General features: G+C 40.9%; 1 protein-coding gene across 2 annotated transcripts in view; it reads right to left on the bottom strand.

Moving 5' to 3' along the window:
* Nucleotides 1-12,170, bottom strand: part of AGO2 (argonaute RISC catalytic component 2) — a 150,402-nt gene extending 138,232 nt beyond the window's left edge. The window contains exon 1 of one of the 2 annotated variants that reach the window (XM_027845329.1): nt 11,747-12,170. In XM_027845329.1, coding sequence (XP_027701130.1) covers nt 11,747-11,768 — 22 coding nt within the window. In that variant the 5' untranslated portion in view covers nt 11,769-12,170. The remainder of the gene's footprint in view (nt 1-11,746) is intronic. The other variant, XM_027845320.1, reaches the window with a different exon arrangement.
* Between the last annotated feature and the right edge of the window lie 474 nt (nt 12,171-12,644).

The raw sequence follows: 12,644 nt of genomic DNA, 5'->3' as shown, positions 1-12,644 counted from the left end.
AGGCTTAATAAAAAAAAATGAGGCAAAGAATGGCCTCTTAAGAAATAATAATAATAAAGACCTAAGCCCATTATAAATGGAATACTATCTTCTAGCCTCCAGCTAGGATCAGAGGGCTTAGAATAGGAATGGAGCTTAGAAGTCATCTATTCCAACTTCCTCACTAGACAAAAGAGGAAGTAGTTATGAGGTTAAGTGACTTGTTAAGGTCACACCCCTAACCAAACCTAAGATAGAACCAAGATCCTGACTACAAACCCAGTGCTTTTTCCACTCTAGGAATGTTATATCTACCACTACATCATAATAGGCAGTAAGAAACCTCTACACCCCCATATTCAACACTGATTTTTCAATCCTCCTCAAAACTCTTGATGGTTACTTTACTAAAGCTTTATATTATACACTGATTACCTTTTTCTGAAACTCCACAGAATCATAGAAGATCATCTCTGTTAGAAAGGAACCCAGAAATTATTTAGGTGTGAGTCCCCAAAAAACCCTTATCTAATTACATTAATCACTCCTAGGATATCCTCAAGTAGTCATCCAGGTTCTGCCTGAAGCCCTCCATTAAGCAGGAACTCAGCTGTCAAAATCTCAATAGTCAAATGAGGGATCAGAAGACAGCTCAATTCTGTCCCTTAATGTTCGAAATCTGAGAAAGCATTCATGTTTCACATGTTATAGTGGAATAAGCACTGGTCTTAGAGGTGGTCTCAGATGTTGATTAAATTAAATTAAATCTGTGATTCTCAGTTTCTTGATCTGTTCTTGTTGTTGAGTTGTTTCAGTCATGTGTGACATCATTTGTGGTTTTCTTGGAAAAGATATTGGAGTGGTCTGCCATTTCCTTTTCCAGCTCATTTTACAGTTGAGGAAACTGAGGCAATCAGGGTTAAGTGACTTGCCCAGGGTCACACAGCTACTAAGTGTCTTAGATCACATTTGAACTCATAAAGATGAGCCTCTTCCTGATTCCCAGCCTAGTGCTTTATCCATTCAGCCAGCTATATTGTAGAGCCATACAGCTATACAAGGATCTGTACTTGATCTGTACAATGGGTATAACAGTATCCCCCTTACCTACCTCGTGGTTATTGCAGTGCTTCACTGGGAGAATTCAAGTATTCAAGTCCTTTGTAAACCATAAAGCTCCATACAAATACATTGTATTATTATTATTGTAGAGAGAAATGTTTTCCACATTTAAGAACTTTCAACCTTCCTGAAGAAGAAAACAAAAACAAACACAACATCCCAAACTGGTTGATGGTAACACTGGCTTTTCTAACTAGCTAGAACACAGCAGTTGGTCAACGAATGGTGAATTTGTTGAACTAGTTCCATCAGTTGGTATCAGTGGTTGTAATTTAGCATTATTCCAACATTGTGGCTATCCCAGTAACAAAAGTAAGTTAGAACTGTGAATATGATTAGATTAATATCTACATGTTGCACTGAATTACATTTATGTCAGCATTTATATAATCTTCCACAGAACAAAAGCTAACAATTGGCAAGAGTCATTTGCTTGATATTACACCTCACGTAAGCTTTGTGCTTATACTAAGTACTTAAATATTATTTCATATTGATGAGGTAAAAAATAATCTCTCTTCCCATATCCATCAACACCTCCTAATTAAAATATACAGATTTATGTTCTGTAGAAAGAATCTATACAGAAGAGAGCCTATCATCATGGACCTGGCCAGAATAGCTTGACTCCAAGATTGCCTCATAGAATGCCAGAAAACAAAGCTCTAAGCTTGTGGGGAGAGCAGCTAAATAGAAAAACAAGGAGTAATCACGTTCATATTACAAATATTTTCCATTCAGCCACATTCAGAATTCTTACGTTTTCATGCCTCCCCTCTCCTAGAAATACCAACCACACTAGCTTTGCTTTTGATAGTTCAAAGTCACACTCTTTAGTGTTGAATCTCTTTTCCTATTCTTGCCCTTCTTGCCACTCAGTCAACCTATTAAATTCAAAATGTGAAACATAACCACTAACTGAACTGCAGTAAGGTACTATGAAATAAGTATCTGTGAGTTCTCATCTTTCTTCTCATCAGGCCCTAACTAGAAAGTGAATCACAAGAGTCTTCAGTTTTCATTATGTGAGTTCCTCTACCAGATAGATCAAGTCATCTTTTCTTTCTTACCTAAATCTCACTAACCCAACTGTTTATCATCCCTTCCCCCCTTACCCCCCCACACACAGTGGGAATGCTTGCACAGATTAGATAAATAACAAGTGAGGTTTACGTAGCATTTTCAGGTATAAATTATCCATTTGAGCCACCAAAGTGAAAAGTATTAAAGTATCATTCCCCATCCCCACCCCCATAGGTGACTTCCTCATTCTATCTTCTGTGTCTTTGAATATTCCCTTCCTTTTACCAGGGAAGTTCCTTTATCTCCTTTCCACTTAAGACTCAACATTCAAAACCTTAGCCCCAAACTACTTACTCCAAAACAAAAAGTCCCCAATTCACCTTAATGAGAATGATTTAATTTGTACCCCCTTGTATTAATTTTGACATAATAGTTACATTTGTATAGCACTTTAAAGTTTGCAAAGACCTTTACAAATTTTATTTTATTCTTATAACAACCCTGAGAGATAGGGGCTATTATTATCCCCATTTTATAGATGAGGAAACTGAGGTAGACCAAGGTTAAGTGACTTGCCCAAATTTGCACAGGTAGTAACAGGAAGAATTTGATCTCAGCTCTTCCTGATTCCCTGTCCAAGGTTCTATTTATTGCACCAATCTGGACAACTAAATTAAGCTTCTTCAAGATTAGCATCATTGTTCAAAATTTTTTTAAATCTGCCTAAGACACTCAATTTAGTGCTCAGTAAACACTGCAAGCTCAATTAAAAAACTGAGCAAAACCATAACAGTTAATAAAATTGTTCAAATTAAAAACTGCTATGACAAACTTAATATTCTTTCTATTCAGATGCATAAGTGAGAAATAAAAATTGATACACATTTAAGTGCTTATTATGTGCCAAGTACTGTGTTAAGAGCTAGGTATACAAAGAAATAGCAAAAACAAAACAAAACAAAAAGCCCAATCCTTTCCTCAAAAAGCGAATATGAGGGGAAGAAAAGATAAAATGTACATTAGAAAGTACACACACACACTAAGTAGACAATAGGCAACCTTCAAGGGAAAAGCACCAGCAGCTGTGGATTGGGAAAGGACCCTTGAGCTAAAACTTGAAGTCATAGATTCTAAGAAGTTAGAGGGGTGGGGTGCGGGAGGGCATAGTAGGCATAAGGGGCATTTAATGCAAAGGCATGGAGAAGAGAGATGAAGAATCTAGTGTGAGGAAAGAATAGCAAGTAGGCAATTATGGCTAGCTAGACCATAGCATTGAAGGGAGTGATATATAAGAACAGGAAAATAGGATGAGGCCATGTTACTGAAAACTTTACTGTGCTAGGAAGGGGGATAAAAACATAAAAATTAAACAGTCTCTACCCTCAAAGAGCCTACATTCTATTGGAGAGACAACAATTACATAAGAATACACAAAACAAACAGAAAGTAATGAAAGACACTAGCATATGAAAAGGAAAAAAGACAAATATGGTAGATACACTTCATTGTTAATAGTAATCAAGGAAAGTTATCTAACCAGAATCTAAAATAGTAGGAGACCATTAAAACTCAAATCTTATTTGATCCTCACAAGTCTATTCATTTTACAGATAAGGAAACTGAGGCTTAGGACTGGTAAGCTACCTTCTCAGATGTTGCAAGGGTGAAGATGTTGCAAGGGTCAGAGTTAGTATAGACAAAAGTATTTAACCTCCTCATTTTGCAAAGAAGGGCTAAAAGTGAAAAATAACTGGTTATTACACCAAAGACAAAAGGCCTAGAATGGCTCCTAAATTCTATTCCCCCTACTATATTAATTAGCTATGTGACTTAGGACAAGTCATTTCTATTCTCCTCATCTGTTTCCTCATCTATAAATTGAAGGGGTTGGATGAAATAATCCTTAAAGTCCCTTCCAACTCTAAAATTTTCAGACTCAGTGATTTGCCCAAGGTCACACAAATCATTCTGTAGTAAAGCAAGGGAACATGCATTTATTAAGTGCCTAACTCAGGTTTCCCTGAATCCCGGCCTGTCCCTTGATCCACTCAATGCACCAAAGTCAACTCTAGTGCTTTTTCACACCATTTCTCACTAACTCTGAAAAAACTGAGCAATATAATTGAAGTCAACCTACATTTACAAATGTGCAAGAAAAAGCAAAAACAATGAAGCTCTAAATCAATCAATTAATAAATGCTTAATAACCACCTATTATGTGCCAGGCATTGCGCTAAGCACTAGAGATACAAAAAGAGGCAAAAGACAAGGCCTACTCTCAAGGAGCTTAGAATCAAATGGGGGAGATAACATGCAAATTTCTATGAAGCAAGCTATATACAGGATAAATAGGAAATAATTAACGGAGGGAAGGCACAAGAATTAAGAGGGGTTGAGGAAAGCTTCCTATAGAAGGTAGGATTTTAGTTGAAACTTAAAGGTAAGTGGGGGTTTTGAATGCCAAGCAATATTTTGCATTTGCTTCTAGAGGCAATAGGGAGCCACTGGAGTTTATTGGGTAAGGGTATAACACGATTAATCTGTGTTTTAGGAAAACCACTTTAGTGACTGAATAAAAGATAGACTGGGAGTGGGAAGAGACTTCAGGAAGGCCAACCTACCAGTGAGCTATTGCAATAATCCAGGTGTGAGGTGATGAGGACCTACACTGGGTGTGGTGGTAGTATCAGAAGAGAGAAAGGGGTGTATTGGAGAGATGTTGCAAGGGTGAAATCAACAGGCCTTGGCAACAACAGCTTGGATATGGAGGATAAGAGACAGTGAGGAATCCAGGATGACTCCTGGGTTTCGAGCCTGAGGGACCAGAAAAATGGTCTTTCCCTCTACAGTAATAGGGAAGGTAGGAGGGGAGAGAATTTGGAGGGAAAGATAATTAGTTCTGTTTTGAAAATACTAAGTTTAAGATGTCTACTGGACATACAGTTTGGGATATCTGAAAGGCAGTTGAAGATAAGATTGGAGGTCAGCAGAAAGATTGGGGCACAAAAGATAAATCTGAGAATCATTAGCATAGAGATGGAAATTAACTCCATGGGAGCTAATGAGATCAACCAAGTGAAATAATATAGAGAGAAGAGAAGAGAAGAGAGCCCAGGACAGACCCCAAGGTTACAATCTATGTCTCAAGTTCCATTACATGGATACTCCAACTCACAAAGCCTACACTAAGAAAGAAGACTACAAAGAATGTTTTAACTATCTTGATCATAATGAATGACAGTATTTATGAAATTGATGGATTTTCTAGAGATATTCTACAGGAGAAAAGCTTTGCAAATAATTGACCAGTCATCAATTTCATTCAATAAAAGAGGTATTGTGGAGGTAGTGGATAAAGAAAGGTCTTAGAGCCAGGAAAATTTGGGTTCAAGTGCTACCTTTGACCCATACTGGCTGTGTGACCTAGGGAAGCTCTTATCTAAGACTATAACAATTGCAGAGAAAAGTGATGGCCTGTGTTGGTAAAGGGAGTTTCTTCACCACAGAGTTCCCTGTATAATATAAAAATCACAGGACTATTCCATAACCCCAACCAATATCTAGGTCAAAAAGAAATCAAGCAGATCTTTTAAAAATTATAAGCTTTATACTTATTCAATGCATTTATTATATCTACTATGTGGGACAGTAACATAAATTATTTGAGTCCCTGGCTTTAAAGAACTTACAATAGAGAGAGGCAGCTTGATAGACAACGGGTAGAAAGCAGACCTTAAAGTTCCACCTTGGCCATAAACTGGACATGTGTCTCTAAGTATGTCACTTAACCAACTTGGATTGACAAAGGGAGTTTCTTAACCAAAGAATTCCCTGTACCAAGGAAATCAGAGGTCTAGACCCCATTCCTAATAAAGACACAGGAATTAGTGTGAGGGAATTCAAAGAAGAGATCTCATCATCGGGGAATCTTATCCTATAAGTTGAATAAGCCTTGGTACTCACACCTCATCAATACCCTCCTGCCCCACTAAGGTGGCAGCTAGGTGGGTAGTACAAGTGGATAGAGCACTGGGCCTGGAGTCAGGAAAATTAAGTTCAAATTCACCCTCAGACACCTGCTAACTGTGTGACCCTGTGCAAGTCTCTTAACCTCTGTTTGTCTCAGTTTCCTTAACTGTAGAATGAGGATAATAACAGCACCTGCCTCACAGAGCTGCTGTGTGATCAAATGAGATAATATCTGTAAAGCACTTAGCACAGTGACTGGCACATAGTTGGCTCTATATAAACACTTAATCCTTTCCCCCATGAGCTCCAAAACATCCATTTAAGGAGGTGGCCCAGACCAGCCATCTTTTTATTTCCTAGACAGCTGTACTCCCCTTGTTATTTTCAGCTTCTTTTTGGGTGCTGTCTACTCCCTGTTAGATGGTAAGCTCCTTGAGAATAGGCATTGTATTTTTCTGTATTTGTGTCCCTAGCACTTAGCACACTGCTTGGCACATAGTAGGCTCTTAATAAATGTTCATTGCCTGTCTGCTACTTCCTTCAAGAAGAACCCTTTCCCGACCCCCAAGGGGCGCCCCTGCCCACATCACTTAGAATTTAGTTTATATATTCTGTACTTTTTGGGTACATATTATTTGAAAAGATTGAAGGTCAGCTGCTCCTAGAGGGTAAACACTTCCCTCTTTTGCCTTAACATCCCGAGGTCTAGCACAGTGCCAGGCACACAGTAGGTGTTTATTGATTGAAATATCAGAAAAAGAGTACTTAACAAGTCTTTAAAGTAAGCCAGAGTGGAAAACAATCAGAGAAGATTAAAAATGCACAACGAGGGCAGAGATTTAATTTTTTTTGTCTTTGTAACTCAAGCCCCTAATATTATGCACTACACAAAGTAAGCATTTATTGTTTTGCAAACTGAATGAAAACAAGTTTAGCTACTTTATAACAAAACCTTAGGTTTAGGAAAAGAATAGTGGATGAGGATGAAGTAGGGGAGATTAAGTACTCAATGAATTAAACAAGCCTGAAAATCACCATGAAAAGATATGAAGGCAGTTTTGGTGAGACAGACATTTGAGTACACCAAAAATATAACAGAAAAACCCAAATCAATTAATTACATTTGAATAGCTAATTTTAAAAAAATTCACAAGGCTTATAAGTATAATCTCTATTGCTCAATCAAATTTACCTTGTAAAGCTAGCATTTTAGTTGATAAGAATGTTAAATAAAATGGTATTCTCCACAATCAGAAAATTGAACTGAGTAAGAACTGAGTTCAAATTCAACCTCAGATAATAGCTTGATGATGTTGGGCAAGTCCCTTAATCTATTTGCCTCAGTTTCCTCAACTATAAAATGTGGATTATAATAATAGTGCATACCTCCCAGGGTTGTTCTAAGGATCAAATAAAATGCCATTTGTAAAGCACTTAGCATAGTGCCTGGTACATACTAGGTACTATACAATGCTAGCTATTATTGTTATTATTATACCACAAAAATTACCAGTTAATATCATGTTAAGAAAAATCTGGATTAAATTAAAAAAAACTTGTGGTAAGCAATGATGATGAGATAATATTTGTAAATTTTACACTATGCTTAGCACAGTGCCCGGCACATAATAGGTGATGGATAACAAATGTTTGTTCCTTTCCCCTTCCCTGTTTTAAATGAGAAGCAAAGAAAAGTGGAATCTGAATACTACTTCTGGTACAAATTAAAGCATAAAAACAGAACAAACTTAAGATCTGAAGCAAAGCCTGTAAATAATAAATGTTACATTAGAAGGATTCACAACATTAAACTCTCAGTAACAAAATTTTATCAAGCCAACACAATGGATGTCCTTTAACCCACCTATCAGCAATACAATCAATGAAATTTGGCAGGCTCTATTTACTTCATGCCACACAACTAGTAATCAGGGAGAAAAATCTGCTCTCTACAACCAAAAACCTCTTAGCATACTAAGAAACATAAAAACCATTCTCTTCAAGCCTGCATCTCAACATTTTCTTCCTAAATTTACATCTGGACCAGAGGCAAAATAATTATTAGCCAAAGGAAAAGTTTACTATTGCAACTGAAACTAGAAGTGCCTCTCAGACTAGCTTCACTGTAACAGAAGGTAAGATACAATTTCACACTGGAAATCTGTAACACTAAAGATCCATTCCTGCTTTTATACACACCAACTTAAAGGAATGGGTATTTTACAGAACGGGTCACAAAGGAAGGATTTAAATTACACTACCATACCCATGATGTTTCAGTATTTCTCAACAACAAAAAATATAATCCTGTTTAGATTGCTTTCAAGTGTAGCAAATATCATAAGTGATTACTTGTAGCAAAAATTCAATAATTAACCATACAATATTTAGTGTAAGTCTAGTAATACTTCTATCAGACTTGACTGATTTATAAGAATGAAAAAAAATTATTTTGAGTAAAACTTTAAAATAAATTCTTCCATAAATTTTTCTTACTTTACATTTTGTCTTTAATGAGGGTAAGGAAGTTCCCCCCCCCAAAAAAAAACCAAGGAAGAGAGTAAATACTGAGTGGACTTCACCTTCAGTGTTCAACAATTGATTTTTATATTCTATAGGACTTCACTGTGATGTTATGAAGGAAAACCTCTTGCATGTTTTTCATTAATTAACTCCTAGTTTTATAACTGAAATTATTCTATCCAAGTTAGCAAAGATTTCTTTTTGCTTTCAATATCAACCATAGTCTAAGCCTTGCTTTGCAGGGGTACTTGACAAGAGTTTGTTGAATTATCTATAACTATAGTCTACATAGAAGAAATAAAACTGAATCTTAAATTATTCCATAATTCAAACTTTTAAGTTATATCTTTTCATAATTCAAATTTCTAAGTTTAGTATATTACCAAGAAAATTGTTTTAAAAAAACCTACTTTAATTAAAAGCACATACCTTAAATAATTTGAATTACAGCTATCTGATTAGGTATGCATATATGCAGGCTGAATTCTGTGAGTTTTACCCCAAAACTGATATTGACCAAGACAGCATCATATAGCACTTCTAATTTTTTCCCTGCCAAAGACTGAATTTTAACATTTCATACATTACAATCACTTGCAAATCAATGTTATGGGTTGTCTCAAAACTATCTCTGGAGAAGTGCAGTGTTTAAAATCTTAGTATTTTATATTCTAAGAGCCTTCAAATTTTTAAGTTTGGAATTAATCTAATTCATGACATTATCTAATGTACCTTTAAAAAATGCCAGTGTATTAAAACCAAAATAATCATTATTCCTTCAATAATTAATTACTAAGCACCAGAGAGTTTGGGTTTTGTTTTTGTTTTTACTAAAGTTTAGTATGATTGCTTAAGATAAAGCAGGTCTGAGGCAAAAATTCGACATTTTTTAATGTAGGGCTAACTATACGTAAAAATATGATGTGCTATAAATGTTAAGGTAGGGCTCTGAAGGTGAAAGAAGCATGTTTTGGCAAGGATGAAAAACAGCCAGAGAGTAAAAGCTTTAAGGTGGAAGGCCAAGGTGTAACAAGAAAATCTACCTGTAGTATATAGGGTGTTAAATGGGTGTAGTGAAACAGGAAGCACATATAAGGTGGTGGCAGATAGTGCAAGACTCAGAACCAATTCTTGCTTTGCTTGGTATGGTGAGAACGATCTAACATCTCTGAGAAGACAAAGTGGACATACCTGGTGGATCCACTTGACAGAACTGTGTATTAAGACATTTAAAAGGAGAGACTGAAGGCAAGGAAAATATTATCTTAACAATCACCTTGCCCAGTTGCTAATCAGTTTTAAACACACTCCCCCCCCCATTACTTTTCCCTTTTTAAGCCGCCAGTGATGGCTTCAAGCTTCTGAGAACTTGTCTACAAAATAAAAGGGGCTAACTAGGGAAAGGAGGCGCTAAAGGAAAACATCAGGCCTTGGAAGTTTCATCAAGTAAATTCTAAAAGGAAAAGCAACACATTAATGGAAGTAGGCAAGATAATTTAGAACTATGATGACATATATAAAACATAGACAAACGTTTTAAGGGTTTCAAATCCCTATCGGGAGAAAGTTTGAATCTCCACCAACAGGAATCGGCCACAATTCAGCCCTTCCAGACCTGCCTCATGGGGGAAGATGAAAAGCGCTTCCAAAAAAGACCACGAAACTGAGTTCACTCAAGAGGGTTTAGGACAAGATCACGATTCACAATCAATTCGTTCTCTCTCCTTCGAGCTGGGCAATGGGAATCTAGTACTATGACCCCCCCCCTCCAAACAGGAACTTGAACCAACATAGTAATGAAGCAACGGGAAGGAAACCCTGACTAAAGCTAGAGAAGGAATTTCCACCCTCCCACTCCCTCCCTCCCCCGATCCCGGGCCAAAAGCCCCCAGATACGGAGCCTACGAATATAGTCCGACCCATGGCGGGAGACGGGAGGGAAGTTCAGGAATCTGGAAGGAGGGAGAATATACCAAACGTTTGTTTGTTTTGAGGGGAAACCAGAGTAGGATACAGCTCTCCCCAAGTCTTGCCTCAGTCCCTCAGGCTCCTCGTGGGGCCTAGGCGCAGTCCCAGAAGCCGCGGGGGCTGCAAACCCCCTACGGCCAGACGTCTGGCGAGGAAAGCGGGAGGGCGGGCGGCGGTGTGCAAGGTCTTCACTGTGGGGCGGGGAGAAACAACTGAGTCCCCTCCTCGAGTAAGAGAAAGGGATATTTCGGTTTTGTCTTTGTATCCCCGGCGCCTGACACATAGAAAGCGCTTAATAAATGCTGGCTCGATTTGTTGTAGTTCTCTCCTCAGCTACTGAGCACTTTAAAACGGAGGGAGTCGAGGCAACTCGGGAGGGGAGGAGGAGACGGCCTAGTGGAGGGAGGTATATGAGTGACTATGGGTTTAAGTAGTGGCAGCGGAGACCTGAGGACGGCAAAAGGGATGTGAGACTCAGCTTAGCGGCCGCCACTTGTCGCCCTCCCCCACCCCTGGTAGAAAGACGACCCTCAGTCTAGTACCCCAAAAAACTGGGGATGGCCCGCCGCACCCTCGAGACTAGCGCGAGGAGCGGAGACCGGGGCCTGGGGCGTGCGAGGAGAAAAGTCGGGGGTGCGCTTGGCTCCCGGGGTGTGTGTGAGTGCGCGCGCCCCGCACTCAGCCCCAGCAACAGCAGCCGCCCAGCGCCTCGCGCTCCCTGCGTGTGTGTATGTGTATGTGTATGTGTATGTGTATGTGTGTGTGTGTGTTTAAGTGCGCGCTCCCCGCTCTCAGTCCCCAGCAACAGACACCACAGCCGCCGCCTCCGAGCGCCTCGCGCCCTCCGCTTTGCTCCCGGGGTGTGCGCGAGCGAGAGGAGTGAGGCGCGCGCGCTCAGACTCAGCCCCTGCCCCAGTCGCCCCGCCAGCGCCTCTAGCCCCTCGCTTCTCCCCTGAGGTGTGAGGGTATGTGTGTGAGTGCATGCGTTCCGCTCTCAGCCTCCTAGCCCCAGCCGCCAATAGCCCCACACGTTTCAAAAGGGGGTGAGAAAAAAGAGAAAAGCCACCCCTCCATCTCCAGACGGCCTTCTCCTTGCCCCCACACCCCCCACCCCGAACCGGTAACCACGCTAAGAACCTGAGTAAAAAACCCGAGTACTCACCGGGTCCTGCTCCCGAATACATGTTTGTTCCTGGGTAGGGGGGCTCCCGGGAGCCAAGGAGTGAGAATCGGGCCCCCCCAACGCAGCAGCCGCGAGCGCGGTCCGACCCTGCGCCTTCAGGCGGGCGCCTCACCAAACAGGTTTACGCGACACTGTGCCGGCAGAGGAGTGGAGGGGAAGGGAAGGAAGGAAGGAGGGAGGGAAGGAAGGGGGAGAGAGAGGGAGGGAAGGGAAGAGGGAAGGAAGGAGGGAGGGAGGGCCGGCCAGCCGCCGGGAGCCGGGGAGCCGTTGTAGTGCAGAAGAGGGGAAAAAAGAGGAGGAGGGGGGGAAGGAAAGCTACTTGCGACCAAGAAGGGAGGGGGGTAACCCAGCCCTGACTAAATGAGCATGCCCAGTGGTGACGGCTGACGAGAAAAGGGAGCTTGCAACGTGCAGTGCGGGCTGTACTGTACAGACCACCGGGTTTTCACAGAGGCCATACGGGGGTGGAGACGGCGGGAGGCGAGGGGGGGGGACCGCGGAGGGGGGGGTTGAGGGGGGAGTGGGGCCTGAGTGGGGGGAAGGAGGGAGGAGGGGCTAGGGTAGTGACGAGAGTGTTAGGCGGGGCCCGGCGTCAGGTTCAACGCTGGGTCTAGGCTGGGAGGCGGGGAGCCTAAAGCCCAAAGCAGCTGGGGCGGGGAGGGGTGAGGGGGCCGGCTGTGTGCAGGAGAGAAAGGGCAGAGGGAAAAAGGATCTCTATAGCCAGCAGACGTTTAAACTTAGCCACCCCTGATGGAAGCTCAGGTTTACGTTAGCGCGGAGAGAGATCTGACAAATGTTAGCTGACAGGCTTGGAATTTTTTTTTCTGTTTTGGCGGGGAAGATTGGTTGGGGGCGGGGAAATACTTCGGCGGGTTAA

Source organism: Vombatus ursinus, unplaced genomic scaffold (assembly GCF_900497805.2).
Source record: "Vombatus ursinus unplaced genomic scaffold, bare-nosed wombat genome assembly UNPS02005236.1, whole genome shotgun sequence".
In the NCBI taxonomy this organism is placed as follows: domain Eukaryota; kingdom Metazoa; phylum Chordata; class Mammalia; order Diprotodontia; family Vombatidae; genus Vombatus; species Vombatus ursinus.
The sequence above is the reverse complement of the archived record's forward strand: the minus strand, read 5'-3'. Positions and strand labels throughout refer to the sequence as shown.